This window comes from Aulostomus chinensis, chromosome 12 (genome assembly GCF_037954235.1).
Source record: "Aulostomus chinensis isolate RoL2024-O1b breed Wild chromosome 12, RoL_Achi_v1.0, whole genome shotgun sequence".
Classification (NCBI taxonomy): domain Eukaryota; kingdom Metazoa; phylum Chordata; class Actinopteri; order Syngnathiformes; family Aulostomidae; genus Aulostomus; species Aulostomus chinensis.
In genome coordinates, this window is record NC_141331.1 from 591,440 (window position 1) to 608,897 (window position 17,458).

Genomic DNA, 17,458 nt, shown 5'->3' on the forward strand with positions numbered 1-17,458 from the left:
GGAAACACTCCATTAATGTTCACTGCTATGCAGACGACACTCAGCTGAACTCATCAATGATCCACATGGAACAAACCAGCTGACTGAACTGGAGGCCTGTCTGAAGGACAGGAAACATGGAGGACCATCATTTCCTTTATTAACTCTGATAAACTGAAGTTCTTGTGCTGGGCCCAAACACCTGAGCACCACCTGATCTGATGAGACAGGTACCCTGGATGGCACCACCCTGGCCCCCAGCACCACCGTAGGAGGTTTGACCAGGACCCTTCAACTCCCACATTCAACAAACCTCCAGGACGCCTTCTTCCACCTATGTAACATCGCTAAGATCAGACACATCCTGGCTCAAGAAGACGCAGAAAAACTGGTTCCTGCTTTTGTCACTTCCAGGCTGGATTACTGCACCTCCCTCCTACCAGGCTGGACTAATAAGTCCCTAAAGACTCTCCAGCTGGTCCAGAACGCTGCTGCGTGTTGACTAGAACTGGTAGCAGAGACCAGGTCTCTCTTGGACTGCTTCTCTGCATGGCTCCCTGTCAGATTCAGAACAGAATTTAAAATTCTTCTTCTACCATCAAAGTCCTCAACAATCAGGCTCCTTCATCCCTGACAGAGTTCCTAGTCCCCTATGATCCAGCTAGAACCCTTCACTCCCAGCATGCAGGGTTCCTGCTGGTTCCTAGAGTTCTAACAGTAGAATGGGAGCCAGAGCCTTCAGCTATCAGGTTCCCCTCCTGTGGAACTGTCTCCCAGTTCCAGTCTAGGACCCAGACCCCCTCTCGACCTTTGAGAGCAGACTTAAGACCTCCTTGTTGATCAGGCTTATAGTCAAGACTGCTTAGGCTGGCCCTTACATCTGCTGCTATAGGCTCAGACAGCTGGGATCTCCCATGATGCACTGGGCTTCTCTCTCCTCCTCCTGTCCTCAGACGTCTTACTAACTCCTCTTCTTCTCCCCTCATCCCAGATCCTGGTGCTGCTGGAGGAGGCTCCAGACCTGAAGAGGCTCCAGCTGCCACCCGTAGCTCCACCTGCTCACGTCCCCGTCTGTCCATCAGTCTCTCCTCCTTTCTCTCCCTCTTTATCTCTGTCCCTCTCTTTCCTTCTGTCTCTCTGTCTTCCTCCATTCTCTGTCTTTGTCTCTGTCCATCAGTCTCTCCTCCTTTCTCTCCCTCTTTATCTGTCCCTCTCTTTCCTTCTGTCTCTCTGTCTTCCTCCATTCTCTGTCTTTGTCTCTGTCCATCAGTCCCTCCTCCTTTCTCTCCCTCTTTATCTCTGTCCCTCTCTTTCCTTCTGTCTCTCTGTCCTCCTCCATTCTCTCTTTGTCTCTGTCCATCAGTCTCTCCTCCTTTCTCTCCCTCTTTACCTGTCCCTCTCTTTCCTTCTGTCTCTCTGTCTTCCTCCATTCTCTGTCTTTGTCTCTGTCCATCAGTCTCTCCTCCTTTCTCTCTCTCTTTATCTCTGTCCCTCTCTCTCCTTCTGTCTCTCTGTCTTCCTCCATTCTCTGTCTTTGTCTCTGTCCATCAGTCTCTCCTCCTTTCTCTATCTCTTTATCTCTGTCTCTCTCTTTCCTTCTGTCTCTCTGTCTTCCTCCATTCTCTGTCTTTGTCTCTTTCCATCAGTCTCTCCTCCTTTCTCTATCTCTTTATCTCTGTCCCTCTCTCTCCTTCTGTCTCTCTGTCTTCCTCCATTCTCTGTCTTTGTCTCTTTCCATCAGTCTCTCCTCCTTTCTCTATCTCTTTATCTCTGTCCCTCTCTTTCCTTCTGTCTCCCTGTCTTCCTCCATTCTCTGTCTTTGTCTCTGTCCTGCTCTCCTGCTCTCTCTCCGTCCCCACTGATCCTGGATCTGCTCCACCTTCCTGCTGGTAAAGGAAGGTTCTGGTGGCTGCTGTTGCAGGATGTGCTGCTGATGGGGAATTGTTGGGTGGAGGTTCATTGAAGGAGGGAGGTGCTGGACCTGCTCTACTTGGACAGAGTCAGGACAGAACTTTGGTTGGGGTTTGGTGACACACAAATAAACCTGACTTGACTTGACTGATTCGTTGTATTAGCATTTGTAGTATTAGCATTAATAGTATCAGCATTAGTAGTATTAGCATTCGTAGTATTAGCATTAGTAGTATTAGCATTAATAGTATCAGCATTAGTAGTATTAGCATTCGTAGTATTAGCATTAGTAGTATTAGCATTCGTAGTACTAGCATTTGTAGTATCAGCATTAGTAGTATTCGCATTAATAGTATCAGCATTAGTAGTATTAGCATTCGTAGTATTAGCATTTGTAGTATCGGCATTAGTTGTATTAGCATTAGTAGTATAAGCATTTGTAGTATTAGCATTAGTTGTTTTAGCATTAGTAGTATTAGCATTCATAGTGTCAGCATTAGTAGTACTAGCATTCGTAGTATCAGCATTAGTAGTATTAGCATTAATAGTATCAGCATTAGTAGGACTAGCATTAGAGGTATCAGCATTAGTAGTATTAGCATTCGTAGTATCAGCATTAGTTGTATTCGCATTAGTAGTATTAGCATTCATAGTATCAGCATTAGTAGTCCTAGCATTCGTAGTATCAGCATTAGTAGTAATAGCATTCGTAGTATCAGCATCAGCTGTAGCTGAGGATTCAAACCTTCCAGAAGGATCGTCACAGTAACCTGGCGGCTCCCAGCCTGATTGGCCGCCTGACAGGTGTAGCAGCCCAAGTCCTCCTGTCTGACTCCGCCCACCACCAGACTGAAGTTGCCTCGCCCTCCTTGTTCCATTACACAGCGCTCCCCACCAATCACAGCCTGGCCCTCTCTGAACCATGTGACCTGAGGCGCAGGATGACCTCGTACCTGGCGCATGTGCGCACACACACACACACACACACACACACACACACACACACACACACACACACACACACAGTTTTAGTTCGATGGGTTGTGTGTGTGTTAGCATGTGTGAGTAGGTGTATGGAGGTAGTGTATATAGTGTGACTGTGTGTGTGTGTGTGTGTGTGTGTGTGTGTGTGTGTGTGTGTGTGTGTGTGTGTGTGTGTGTACTTGGTTTTTGTAATCTTTTGAGACCTTATCTAAACACTACCTTATCAGGACCCCCAGTCCTCATGGGGACCAAAGACTGGTCCTGATGCAGCAGAACTTCATTCATGAACACCTGGTCAAAGGTGGAGTGAAGGTGGAACCTGCAGTCAGCTTGAGGTTGAGGTTCGGATTAAGATTAGGGTTTGGATATTCACATGAATGGAAGTCAATGGAATGTCCTGATCAGGATAGCTACGCAAACCTGTGTGTGTGTGTGCGTGTGTGCGTGCGTGCGTGCGTGTTTGTGTGTGGTGTGTAGGGGGGGGGGGCTCAGCTGATCAGGAGACAGTAGAATGTTAATCTCTGTCTCCTGACGTGTCCTCCGAGGGTCTCGCAGGTCCTTTTTATCTCGTGGTTCTTGAGTTTGTGGGTTTGGAGTTCAATCTTGCTGGTTCTTACCTTCCCCTCCAGGCGGGCAACTCCCCCCAGGGTGACCCGGGTGTTGCGGGGAGGCAGAACAAAGGCTGGGGGTTCGTTGCCATGGGAACCCCATGCTGGTGATGGGCTTCTTGCCTTAGAGATGTCAGAGGAGGCTGAAGCCGAGTGGACGCCACTCATCCTGCTGTCAGAGAGGACAAACAAACATTTCCTGACTGCTTCCTCGCTTAGGTCAGTCTGGCGTCCTGCATCTCCATGGCAACAAGCTAATGGAGACCATTCAATCGAATATCCATCAACACGTCTGTCGATCCATCCGTTTCCTAAGAGTCACATGACGTGTTACGCACCCCTTTTTATGGGGACGTGGACAGAGCCTGAAGTAGAAGCCTTGATTGACAGAGAGAGATCCCACCCACCCTAACCTCTGATTGTGAGTCCAGGGTTTGAAGGAAAGCCTGGCTAGGATGGACTTCCTGGTTCACCTCTGGAGGGGAAAATGTAGTCACTTTAGCAACTGAATTAAATACAAGAACATAAAAAGGAAAAAAAACACACGAATTGATGATTTATCATGCCTGTCTCCATGGCGACAGACTAACCATTCTCAAATACTGGTTTTCTGACTGCAGGTCTGAAGTGATCGATGTGCCCTCCAACTTTGTTTTGCAGCAAAAGTTCAGTGAAATAGTTTCCACTGATGCTGATGGTCTCACACTGATAACAGGTGGCCGCCTTGTAACCATGGCAACACAGATACCAGAGCCGTGACACATAGTGGACTTGAGAATCTGTTGTTCATGATGACGAATTTCCTCATCAGGCGGCCTGTCTGGTAGTGAGGGTAACTGCCGTCGTCTCAGTAAATCACGCCAACTTCATCTGAAGGAGAAACCAGAAGCTGCAGCATTTGTGAAACGCTCGACTGGCGTGAAGGAATCTCCTGATAAAAGCAGGAAGCATTATGGGATGTTTCCTGAGCAGAAAACATGGTTTCCACTGGACCAATCAGAGGCAGTGGAATGTTCAACTTTCCTTCTTATTGACGAACAAAGATGTCTGATTTGGCGTCCGCAGGTCGGCTGTTTAGGGTCAAATGTTTGTAGCACTTCGCTTTGTAACTTTGTTCTCTTTGTCAAATGCAGAAAAGCAGGAAATGATGTCATCATGGTAATAAATTGGTCAAGTAAAAACTGAGACCCTCGTGGCAGAAGGGGCTCTCCTCGCCTCAGGCTGGTGTTACGTATGTGGGACACGTCTGGCATCCTGAGCTGGTCCATACTTGGACAAACCACCTGGGTGCGTGGGACATGTGCGAGGGAGATGATGTCATCTATGATGCAAATGCTGAGATGAGACATGCTAGTACCAGAGCCAGCCGACTGCCAGCGGGTAAAGTAACGCTCTTGTTTTTGTCCTGTGACTCGATATTTACAACGAGCGGTTAGCGTGGACGGGGAAACCTTCCTCGCGCTGTTGACTTCCTACTCACGCTCCCCTGAGAGGACCGGCCAGGTCAGCACGCAGATCCAGCAAATCCCACAGGATAAAACGTCAGTTAGATGATCAAGTCACCGATACTGGAGCTTTAAATTATCATCAACTGAGAAATGTAAAAGAAATGTTTGAGGTTTTCATTGAATGGACTCTGACCAGACAGGAACATTCAGATGATCAAGAGCAAGAATGTGATCACGAGGGCGGGGCTTAGCAAATGCTGGTCATCAACCGCTTGATCAATCATCATTTATTCTGATACAGGATGAGTGAACAGGTAGGAGGCATCTCTCCTGGACATAGTGATGTCCCTGCTGTCAATCAATGGCGTCACACTCAACAGGTAGTCTCATGAGGCCGACCAATGACCGCACAGCTGTAAACGTCGGGAGCTGTGAGAGATGCAATCACAAACAAGCTAACACATCAACAAACATGAGATGAAGCGCCAGCATGACGTCAGGTGACGTGGATCAGACAGGTGGATGAACATGAACTGAGAAGCTCGAAGCCAATGACGTCATCAAGCGGCTCGTTAATGATGTTCAGTTTCTGCCTGCGAGTTTAACAAGTTGTGAAAATGAAAAATGAGAAACTTACAAGTGAAGGATCTGGTGAGTCCACCGCGGCGAGTGAGCTCAGGAGCTCTGATCCCTCCTCTCCACGCCCTCGTCTGCTCCCCCTCCACCCCCTCCTCTCCACCCCCTCGTCTGCTCCCCCTCCACCCCCTCCTCTCCCTCCACTCCACCCCCTCGTCTGCTCCCCCTCCACCCCCTCCTCTCCAGCCCCTCGTCTCCATCCCCTCCTCTCCACCCCCTCGTCTGCTCCCCCTCCACCCTCTCCTCTCCACCCCCTCAACTCCACCCCCTCCTCTCCACCCCCTCGTCTGGTCCCCCTCCACCCCCTCCTCTCCCTCCTCTCCACCCCCACGTCTGCTCCCCCTCCACCCCCTCCTCTCCACCCCCTCGTCTCCACCCCCTCCTCTCCACCCCCTCGTCTCCATCCCCTCCTCTACACCCCCTCGTCTGCTCCCCCTCCACTCCCTCCTCTTCACCCCCTCGTCTCCTCTCCTCTAAAAAAAGTAAAATGATAAAAATTAAATCACACATGCTGTCTTGTGTAATTTTTGGTCATTTGAATGACGGAAGTCTGGTGTCACAGCTGTTCCTTCGGTGGTTGAAGAGTTGCTGGGCATCAGTACAGTCAGGAGAACCAAAGGGACTCGTCCTCACTTTGGTGGGTTGGTTTGGTTTGGTAAGTTTTGTTAAAACAAGCGTTGAACAGCTGTGCATTAAGACACCACCCATCCAGGGTTTGGGCTCCCAGGCCTCCACGCTGCAGTAAACAGGAGATATATTTAATCTGCTGTTTCTGTGTTAGCAACCATTAGCTTAGCTGTCCATCAGGAAGTGGCCCCCTCAGCATGGCTGCTCAGCCCCTCTGGGCCCGCAGCTCAGACCAGCTCAGGGCTGCTGAACCAGTACTGACCCTCGTCTTACTGCTTTGTTGGTCCGACAGCATTTGAGACGCTAACAAAACAAAACCTCACATTTTTCAGACGTTCCTCTGGTGCATCAGCACCTGCAGCGCCTGAGCTGAGCATGGTACACCTGGTACACCTGGTACCAGCCTGCTCGTGCTGGTGGCATCTGGTGTCAACTGGGAAAACAATCTTGCTCGGATCTGTTGCATACAGTTGGTAAACTGAGCTCCTGCATGTCCATAGGAATTTAAGTTCCTCCAGACAAGGGTGTCGTCCCTGTCCAGAATAAGAATCTGGTTTACCTCAGTTTGAGAACACAGTGAATCTGTTTGGAGGTAGTGTATATGACCCAGACTACTGACCCATTCAGTTGACATATTTGTTCATGTGGAGTATTAATTTGACCACATTTGCCATGATAACCATTTATAAAACATGTACAGATTTGCACGTCTGACACCAGTGGGCTGCGTCCCGTCAGTGCCTGAGATCGGGGTTGGGGGTTCGATATCTTCCATCTTGCCAAACCTTGAGGCTTTTACCAGATTCAACCTCAACTAGTTTACTTGGACAAAACATTCCTGTTCTTTTCATCTTGACTCCTTATTTCCTTCACATTCATTTAGGTCAGTGCTTCTCAATGACTCTGTCACGCCCCCCCAAAGGAGAAAACATTTAGCGCCCCCCCACTCCGCCTCAACTATAAATAGTATCATTTGTCTACAAAATTGTTGTAAGTACACTTCTGCCAAGCAATGATCCTTATTAACAGTAAAGACAACAAAAAGAAAGAAACAGATCGACTGACAACAAAGAACAACTTTCTAGTTTGTTGGGAGTCTTTCCTGGCCTCCCACCGTAGTCATGGGGAAGCCCAGCGCTACATTCATCCTCATCTGAGCCTTCGGGAGACTGTCGTTTGTCTCATGACCTCCGTCTGTCCCCACCTGTGTTTCCATGCCTGGTACACGTCTCCATGGTGTCTCTGGAGGGTTTGTTCGCTGCGCTTCATATCTCCCGCTCTGTGTGCGCATGCTGGTCCACCATAGAGCTAAAACTGCGTGTGCTCACTGCCACCTACTGTAGCTGATGTGCAATTACATTATGTATTCTACAAAGGCAAAAAAAAAAAAAAAAAATTAAGCATGTTCCCTGGGGTCACACGAGCCCCCCCCCCCCCCACTATTTGAGAAGGACTGATTTAGAGGGTCATCAGGGTGATTAACGCTTGACACACCCACAGAGACTTTATGTAAACACTCCAAACATCCAGTCTATCAAAGACGGAAAAGGACACAAGGAAGCCGAACAGATGGTTGTTGTGCTGATAATCATGCTTTATTAAACCAATAATGGAGAAAACTCAAGGAGACTGCAAAAATGGTCAGTGCTACAATGCTAACTTCCACCAAACAAAGCGTGAGGCAACATGCAGGATGCTGCCTGACTCTGTCCTGGTTGAACACAGCAGCAGTTGTTTTGCTGCTCAGCTTGACTGACTTAATAACTAACACACACACACACACACACACACACACACACACACACAGAGCAGACCTCCGAGAGGAAGCTCTGCTGCTGCAAACAAGCACAGGAAGGATTCATGTGATTGGCCAGGTTGATGGTACAACTGTGGAGCCCAAGCGAGTGGTTGTTTGCCAGAAGCAGAGCACAAAACAATAAAAGAAACAGTTTTGCTCAGGGAGTGCAGGCCGCTCGCACTGTGAGCATGTCATCAAAATGGCGTTGTGACATAATCCGTCCAAGCACAAGATCCAGTTGTCCTGCTTACATGAGGGTACGTGCAAACAGCACTCAGGATCTCGCACTCTCGTTACGATACAAATGCACCACGCTGGCTTACCAGCAGTGCTTTCAGAGTTTAGTCTCGGATTGAGTAAACGTCAACAGGGAGCCTCTCTACCTGCTGAGGTAAATCTTAAGACGTCAACGTATCGTTGAGGCACAATGTTTTAGTTTCTTGGTTGACAGGGTATTCGTTCCAGGTGAAACTTTCTCCTGTTAAACCACATTTTGTTTCATTTTGTTTCAGTTCATATTATTGTCATAAATAACAATGCATACATTCCCCATAACCGTTAAATTCGGCTATATACATTATGTACATGTCACAGAAAAATGGATCAAAAATCCTAAGTCATAGTTATCCACTATGGCACATTTTATAACAACTTTAGACTTTAGTCTAGTTTGGCATAAATGAATGTCAAGTTTGGTACAAAAATAGTTCATATTTACAAGAACAGAAATCTGGATCTTTATCAAGTCGATTACTTTGCTTAATTGATAAACAAAAAGGTGTGTAAGGAGGGAAAAGGGGAAGATGGCAAGGTTCAATGTTTTTTGGCTGTTGTTTTTTTACACTGATCGAATGCTAATATGAACAGCAGCTGTGTCGGATCCAAGCTCGTTGGACAGTTTGAGGGTATAGGTTCCAGCGTCTTCCTCCCTCACCCCGGTGATGATGAGAGTGGTCAGGTCCTCTGTGGTTTCAATGTGGAAACGGCCGCCAGGGGTCACCTGGATGGTTCTTCCACCCCGGGCCCACTCGATGCGCTTAGCGTCACCAGAGAAGGCGCAGGCCACTGTCAAGACTTTGCCTGGCTCAATGCTGATATCCTCAGGCAAGGCTTCAATCCTTGGAGCAGAACCTGGAGGTGGGAGGAGCCACGATGTAATGTCATTTGAAATTCTACTGCACAAGAACCAAATATGGAGGGATATTTCAGGTTTTCATATGTAAACTTCCAATTCAGGTAAAATAAACTCTGCATTAAGTGATCTTGTTCTCTTTCCTCAGTCCAGTTTCTTTGAGTGGTTTGGACACTGCGTACCCGATCAGCAAACCGTACCCAGGTCCACTTAAAAGGTGGTTTTCAAGTACAGTTCAGGTTTGAACCAAACCACACAAGTGGATGGTTGAGAGGGTGTGCTCTCCTTCAACGTGTTTTTCAGTTAAGAGTGTGTACACACCAGTGGTAGAGAACTGAAAATCTATACTCAAGTAAAAGTACAATTACTCCCATAAAAACTACTCAAATAAAAGTGAAAATTACCATTTGATAAATCTACTCAAGAAAAAGTAAAAAAGTACCTGGTAATCACTCACAATTTTTCATTTTAATATTTATCAGTGGTTGCAAAATAACAAAAATAGCATTTGTAGGCACTTTATTATGCATTTCTCTTCAACTTGAGCAAGGTAGTAATGCTATTCGTATAAGTGCACCTTTGATGCATACGTATGTGCGCACACTCATGGTCAACATGTGGCTCTTGTTCGAGCATCAGCCTTCCCTATGAGCCAGCTAAGCCACCGCTTAGGGCCCCACGGCTGCTGGGATTCCCCCAAACTCATGCATCACAAGGCTGAATTTACTCTGACCCGGCAACCAGGTATCTACAATCACAGCAGAGCATCGCAGGCAATCAATATGGAGATAACGTAAAAGGAAAAAAGCAAATTTCAAGCTCTAAAATACACTTGAATAACAAGCAAAAACACAGTTTTAAAAAGGTAATGTGAAAAATACTTGTTCTTAAAAAAACAACCCCTTTTTCACTCATGTTTGTTCCTTGTAACACATTACTTCTTAACCCTGGCAGACACTTCAGTGTACTACTGTGAGAGAGGAGAGGCTGGGAATCCAACAGTCAGACAAATGTGTCTTACCAATGGCTCGGAAGGACGAACCTTCCATTTGGGACGTCAGCTCTGTCAGGCTGCTGGAGCTCATAGCGTATGCCTCAGACGTCATGGAAGACATGCTGGACATGGACATGGTCTCAAACTTCATCTCAGCTGCCATGCTGCTGAAGGCGCTGGACTCCATCATGGATGACACTGTCGCCTGCTGAGTAGAGGAGGAAGAGAAGGAGGAGGACTCCTCCATGGTATGGAGTTCTCTCTTCATCATCATGGATGAGCTCATGGACGATGAAGATCCCTTTTGACTCATCATCACTGATCCTGTTGAGGCTGCACATAAAAAAGAAGATGTTTAAATATTCAGAATGAGTTCTACTGTATGCCTCTTAAGCGTTTTATATAGAATATAAGAATATTAAAAAGAAATCACAGCAAAGCGACCAGGCCTGAAGACCTGAGTCTCACCTTTGAGTGCCAGCTGCTGCTCGCGGTATGCTGTGACCTTCATGCAGATGGACTGGAACACTTGGCCACTGAAGGAGAAGGAGGATTTGGAGACTCCTCCCTCTGACCTCATCTCACAAGTGTACTCTCCCTGGTCACTGTCCATCAGGTCCTGGATGAGGAGGCTGCATGAGCCTTCTGAGTAGTGCATCTCAAAACGGCTGCTCTGTGAAATCTTCCTTCCATTGAAATACCACACCACTTCCTTGACGGTGCTCTCACAGATGCAGGACATCTTCACGGAACCCTTGCATGCCTCAGCTGTCAGCTGACTTATGATTTTGGGTGGTTTAGGGGTTGGGGATTTAACAGTGGGTGGTGACAAGACCCTCTTGGGGGACATGATGGGAGGAGGGGACTTCATCCTAGGGGGTGATGTGAGGCCCTCTGGCTCAGGGGACTTCAAGACCCTTGGTGACTTGATGCCAGATGGTTCTGGAGACTTGATGCCTTTTGGTGTTTTGACACCAGCAGGTTCTGGTGACTTTAAGCCTCTTGGTGTTTTAATTCCTGCAGGTTCTGGTGACTTCAAACCTCTTGGGGTTTGAATTCCTGCAGGTTCTGGTGACTTCAAACCTCTTGGGGTTTGAATTCCTGCAGGTTCTGGTGACTTCAAACCTCTTGGGGTTTGAATTCCTGCAGGTTCTGGTGACTTCAAACCTCTTGGGGTTTGAATTCCCACAGGTTCTGGAGATTTGATCCCCCGGGGGGACTTAACTCCCTCAGGTTCAGGTGACTTTAAACCCTCTGGAGACTTGACTGGTGGTGGTGACTTGAGTCTGGGTTCAGGAGATTTTATAAGCCTGGGAGACTTAACTCCCTCAGGATCAGGGGATTTAATACCAGGAGTTGGTGATTTTAGACCAGGTGCTAGAGGAGGTGCAAATGGTTCAGGTGACTTGATACTTCTTGAGGATTTGATTCCTTGTGGTTCAGGAGACTTCATACTTGGTGTCTGTGACTTCACACTTGGAGTGGGAGTGACACTTGGTTCAGGAGACTTCACACTTGGTTCAGGAGACTTCACACTCGGAGTTGGTGATTTAATGGTAGGCTCAAGGGACTTGATGCTGGGTTCTGGTGACTTAACACTAGGGACAGGGGAGGTCACAGTGGGAGCAGGTGATGTAACTGGAGGCTCAGGTGACTTTACAGTGGGACTTACAAAGGACTCTGAAGACTTGATGGCCTTGACCTCCTCTTTGGGAGCTGGTCTGAGGATGGTCAAAGTGAACTGAGCCTCCTGTTGGCCAGCAGAGTTCTCTACCACTACTGTGTAAATTCCCTCATCAGAGGTTGTCACAGAGGAGATCTCCAGGCAGGACTTGTACTGTGTACTGGTGACATGGACACGGTGGGAGGAGATGATTGTTCTGCTCTCGTGCATCCATGTCACAGTGGGCGCAGGCTCCCCATCAATATCACAGGAGAATCTCGCTGTCTGACCTTCAGAGACTGTAATAGACTGGGGCTTGGTGAGGATTCTGGCTGGGAGAGAAGGTTTCACCTTTACAACTGAAACCTCCTCAGTAACAACAGCAGCAGATGACTTAAGTGATGTTTCAGATGTAGTACGCTTTCCAGCCAGAGAAAATTTGTCAGAGGAGTAGGAAGAGCCAGAGGACAGGTATTCTGTAGAGCCATACTTGACAGAGGAGTCATACCTCTCAGCGGAGGAATACCTCTCAGCGGAGGAATACCTCTCAGTGGAGGAATACCTCTCAGCGGAGGCATACCTCTCAGCGGAGGAATATCTCTCAGTGGAGGCAGTATATCTCTCTCGAGTGACGTCTTCGTGTGTCTCTGTTAGCTTGGACTTGCTCTCTTCCACTTCAAAATGAGTCTTGGATTCATATCCAGCTTTGAAGCGGCTGGAGTGGTAGTGATCAATTCGAGTGACTTCAGGGACATATGCTTTCATAACTTCCTCATCTTTGCGACGAGAAGAAAAGGTTGTGTAGTCACCAACAGACACATCCAAAGTGGCATAGTCTGAGGCCTCTCCCTTTGAGTTGGAGCACAAACAGCGGTATGTGCCACTATCCTCTTCCTGGCAGTCGAGAATAGTGATGGTCAAAACTCCACTCATGTTGGTGAATACATATTTCTCACTCCTTTCAGAGATTGCAGCTCCGTTGTGGAGCCACTTCACCTCAGCTTCTGGCTTGGCTTGGATGTTCAGAGTGAATTTAGTATCTTGCCCAACTGGTACACGGTGGGAGCGCATCCTGACTGTCACACGGGGGGCATGGTCCAGGCTAAATGGGGTCTGACTGACCACCTGATATTTCCTCTCAGACTTCAGAGCTGCCTTTCTAGCCTCATAGCGAGACATGATGTCAAAGCGGGCAGAACGCTCAAATCTGGAGGAGGAGTGGGATGACCTCTCAACAGACCTGATGGGGCTGGGGGAGCGGGGACGAGTTCTCTCTGGGGTGGGTGATCTCCTTTCCACGATCTCACCCTCTACTTCCACAGGTGGCCTAGCATGAGGTGCTCGGATCAGTTCTGAGACTGGACGCATCAGTTCGATGTACGTGGGGGAAAGTGACCGTCTCCGTCTCATATACTGAGAAATGGTACGTTTCTTCTTGGTTTCAGTCACTTCAGCAGCTTCCTGCCTAACCTCCTGCCTCTTCTCTTCACGTTCCATGGCATACCGCTTAATGCGGACTGGACTTCCTGCGGGGGAGGCTGAAAAGCCCAGTTCTAGTTCATCTTCCAGTATCATTTTCTCCTCCTCTGTTCTCCTCCTAGAGAGGTAATCGTCCACAGGCATAAGCAGCTCTTCGTCACTCAAATCTCCCAGAGACCTTCTTCTGGATCTGAAGGAGACCTCGGATTCGGGGGAGGGTGAACGGCGGGCAGGTCTGACAGTCTCCAGATCATCCAAAGTGAGTTTTGGAATTCTCCATCTTGGCCTGTATTGGTCGGTAATTCTGGGAAGGGGCATGACGTAGAACTGCTCCCACCTGGAAAGGCGGATTCGCCTCTGTCTTTTATGTACAATCTGCTCCATCCTTGCCGGAATCTGATACTGGTCCCTCAGTTTCCGGTACCACTTCATGTCAGAAAGAGCCACAAACTGTTTAATGATTTTGTCTTCATCCAAATGTCTTGAATCGTGAACCGCAGGCTCAGGGATCTCATACGGCATGAATATCCGCCTCTCCTGTTCCAGTTTCTTGGTCTCAGACTTCTCCACTGTAATGTCAAACTCACCCTCAACATTCTTAGTGCTCACAGCAGGTTTGTATGTCTCTGCAGCAAATTTGAGAGCCTCTTGGGCTGTCGGGTTAAGGGGTACAAGCTCCTCTGTGGTAGCAATTCGCTGAGCCATCTTGTTAGTCTTTTCAATTTGTTTCTGGATGTGTAGGTATTTCTCTTCCTCACTCTTGTACTCTCTCCTGGTGTAAGTGAGGCGGTCCACCTTCAGTGTAGCCTGGCAACTTGCAGAGCCAGCAGAGTTAGTTGCTGTCACTTTGTACATGCCAGAGTCCTCAAGCAGTGTCTCTCTGACGTGCAAGACATAGTGGTCACAACCCTCCTCTATGACTACTACCTTGGGACCAAACTGCAGTGGATGGCCATCCTTCTCCCATTTCAGATTAGGAGTTGGGATCCCTGACACTCGAAGTTCAAAGCAGATGCTCTGTCCCTCTATGCACTCAGTGTTAGTCAGCAGACGTTTGAACATTGGCCTCATAGTTTCCTCCATCACAGGGTGAGGTGTCACGGTGAGCCGGGCCTTGCAGCTGTCTTCTCCAAACTTATTGTGGGCCATCGCAGTGTATTCAGCATCATCACTGGGATCCAGGTTGTGGATCATCAGCTGATAGAGACCCTTATCAGTGGTGAATGTGTACTTGCTGTCATTTTCACCAGGCTTGATTTTTTCTCCATTCTTAAGCCAAGTAACATGAGGCTCAGGGTGCACAGTAGTAGTGACACCAAAGCGCACATCTTCACCAAAGTAGGCGGTGCGATTGTACAGGGGCAATGTGAACTCTGGTGGCCGTTGCAGGAGTTTAGTCTTGTCAACCCTCCTTCTCAGTTTCCTGATGGTGCGGCTGACATAGTACTCCCTCATACTCCTTACCGTCTCAACAAAGAGCTCTCCATAAGCACTATCCTCTCCATCGTCACTCACCACCTTGCATCTGTACACACCATCATCACTCTCTTCAATGTCCTTCACATAAATGCTGGCAAAGCCATTGCTGTAAGTAATCTCATACTTGGGGCTTGGGTGTAACTGACGGTTGCCAAAGTACCATGACACCTGCGTACTCTTGTCGTAGTTAGTGAGGCTGCAAGTGAATCTAACATGGCCACCTTCTTCAGCTGACCCATGCATGACTGGTCCAGCACGCAGACAACGATGCTCGGTTCCAATCTTCACTTTACCCACTGCCAATCCTCGCTGGTTCTTGAAGGCACCACCATAGGCCATACGAGCTGCTGACACAATAGTATCTACTCTTTTTACTAGAGTCTGGTAGTACCTTCTGTGTCTCAGTGTCCTAATGACCTTTTTGCTGACATGCTCAATCTTCATCCTGAGCCAGGGGTGTTCCATAGCCTCATGAGCTGTCATACGAAGCTTTCTATCCTTGATAAGAAGTCTGTCCACAAAGTCCATAGCTTCCAAGCTGATGTCCTTAAATGCTTCACTGTCAAATATATACTCACAGTTGGAAATGTTCTCAATCATTTTTGTAGTGGATTCTGCAGCAAATGGATTGAGGCCACTGAGCAAGACATAGGCCATCACACCAACAGACCACATATCAGTGGCTGTTGTGACCAAGTCGTGGCGGTGAATCTCAGGAGCACAATACTCTGGAGCGGAGTGCAGCATTCTGATGTTTTCCCCCGGTACCAGCAACCTTGACTGACCCATCTCAATAATCTTTATGACAGTGCTTCTTCTTGTGGTGTAGACAATGTTGTCTGGGCGGATGTCAAAGTGGCCAAAGTTGTTGCTGTGCATAAACTTGAGTGCAGAGCAGACTTGTCTTAGGTAACGGACAATCTCCTGCTCTGTCAGCTCAAAGTTGGAGGTGCCAAGGCGCTCAAAGATGTCAACTCCAGAAATGAACTCAAAGATTAAGATAATCTCCTCCATGCTCTCAAAGTATTCATGTAAATAGATAATATTTTGGTGCCTTGCTACATTGAGGGCCTCAATTTCCCTGAGGACCAACTCCCTGTCAGTGCCTCTGACCTTGATAAACTTGGCCATGAAGGTCTTTTTGGTGGCAATTTCCACACAGCGGTGGACAACTCCAAACTGGCAGCGAGCTAGCTCCTCAGATATGATGTACCTGGAAGACAGCTCCTTGACCTTGTAGAACAAAGCTTCTTCCTTGGTGATCTGTCTTGTCTCATCCACCTCCTCATCATAGTTCCGGATCACAGACTTGTCCTCCTTTGTGGTGATGGGCTCAGTTGGCTGAGAAGGAGGGCTCAAGCCAAACTGGTTCTCAGCAATTACGCGGAACTGGTATTTGGTCTTCCCGAATATGTTGATAATGGTGATGCTGCAGTCAGCAGTCCGGCCAGCACGGATCCACCTGTCAGCAGTGGTGGGACATTTCTCTACAATGTAGCCAATGATGTTGCTTCCACCATCATTGGCAGGGGGCTCCCAGGTCAGAGTGATTGAGTCCCGAGCAACATCACTGACCACCAATCCCTTTGGAGCTTCAGGAATATCAGCCACGTTCACCTCAATTGTTTGTTTGTCAGTTCCGAATCTGTTTTTGGCAGTTATAATGTAGTAGCCATTATCCCTCCTCTGCACTCCCTTCTGGAAGACCAGAGAGGTGAAAGACCGGGTACAGATGACCTGATGATAAGGAGAGTTGGAGAGGATCTCCTGACCCTTCTGCCAAGTGACTGCTGGTTCAGGTTTGCCAGAGATGGGGATCTTGATGGTGATATGATCACCACGAACAGCATGGACTGCTCCCATTCCCTGAAGCTCCTTTGGCAAGTGGATCTTAGCAGGAACTGAAATGATTTGACAAAATATTCGTTTATTGTTGTTGTTTTTTAGCAAATCATTAGCAATACCCTTTTTTTATCATTATATATTTACCTTCCACTTCCAGATTGGCAGTTGTGGAGATGGAACCTTCAGAGTTAGTTGCTCTAACTTGGTAGACCGTGGCATCACTTTCATCAGCAGCAGTGATGACTAGCTGGTAATAACCACCCTTGAACTCCTGGGCTTTGATCTTGGTTCCATCTGCCAGGATTTCCTTTCCACTGCGGTACCATTTCACCACAGGCTTGGGATGTCCCACCACCTTGACAAAAGTGGAATAACCATATTTAATGATTTGTGTTTGTTTGGAATATCTAATTTTCTTGATCACATGTACTTGGCAATCAACAGAACATAAATTTTTGGAAGCATATAGGAAGTGAAGATAAACACCTTGGTAACAAAGGTGGCACTGGCGTGGTATTTGACGGTCATGTCCCTGATCTCTTCCCTGAAGGTGGGAGTCCGAAGGGACTGTTCGGACTTGGGGATGATTGGCTCAGAGATCTCACTCCAATCACTCTCACCGCCCATATTTTCACACTTGACACGGAACTCATATTCAAAGCCTTCAATCAAGCCTGTGACCTCATAGCTGGTCTCCACTATCCTCTTGGAAGTCATGGACATCCACTTGTTCTGCCTCTTCTCACGCTTCTCCAGGTAATACCTGGTGATTTTAGCTCCACCATCGCTGCTTGGAGGCTTCCAGCAGACGACACAGGAGTCCCTGGTAGAGCTGATGATGAAGGGCTGCTGTGGAATGCCAGGTTTTTCTGAGA

General features: G+C 47.8%; 2 protein-coding genes across 3 annotated transcripts in view; both read right to left on the reverse strand.

The window, feature by feature from the left end:
• mylka (myosin, light chain kinase a) overlaps positions 1-5,624 on the reverse strand; it is a 46,620-nt gene extending 40,996 nt beyond the window's left edge. For both annotated transcript variants that reach the window (XM_086219485.1, XM_086219484.1), the window contains exons 1-3: positions 5,568-5,624; positions 3,492-3,654; positions 2,636-2,843 (exon numbers count right to left, since the gene is read on the reverse strand). In XM_086219485.1, coding sequence (XP_086075611.1) covers positions 2,636-2,843; positions 3,492-3,650 — 367 coding nt within the window. In that variant the 5' untranslated portion in view covers positions 3,651-3,654; positions 5,568-5,624. The remainder of the gene's footprint in view (positions 1-2,635; positions 2,844-3,491; positions 3,655-5,567) is intronic.
• A 2,156-nt stretch (positions 5,625-7,780) lies between these two features.
• Positions 7,781-17,458, reverse strand: part of LOC147251642 (titin-like) — a 204,696-nt gene continuing 195,018 nt past the window's right edge. Inside the window, exons 245-251 of the mRNA XM_086221100.1 lie at positions 17,070-17,452; positions 16,728-16,938; positions 12,361-16,639; positions 11,307-12,288; positions 10,586-11,234; positions 10,145-10,450; positions 7,781-9,122 (exon numbers count right to left, since the gene is read on the reverse strand). Of these exons, the coding sequence (XP_086077226.1) occupies positions 8,830-9,122; positions 10,145-10,450; positions 10,586-11,234; positions 11,307-12,288; positions 12,361-16,639; positions 16,728-16,938; positions 17,070-17,452 (7,103 nt within the window). The 3' untranslated portion in view covers positions 7,781-8,829. The remainder of the gene's footprint in view (positions 9,123-10,144; positions 10,451-10,585; positions 11,235-11,306; positions 12,289-12,360; positions 16,640-16,727; positions 16,939-17,069; positions 17,453-17,458) is intronic.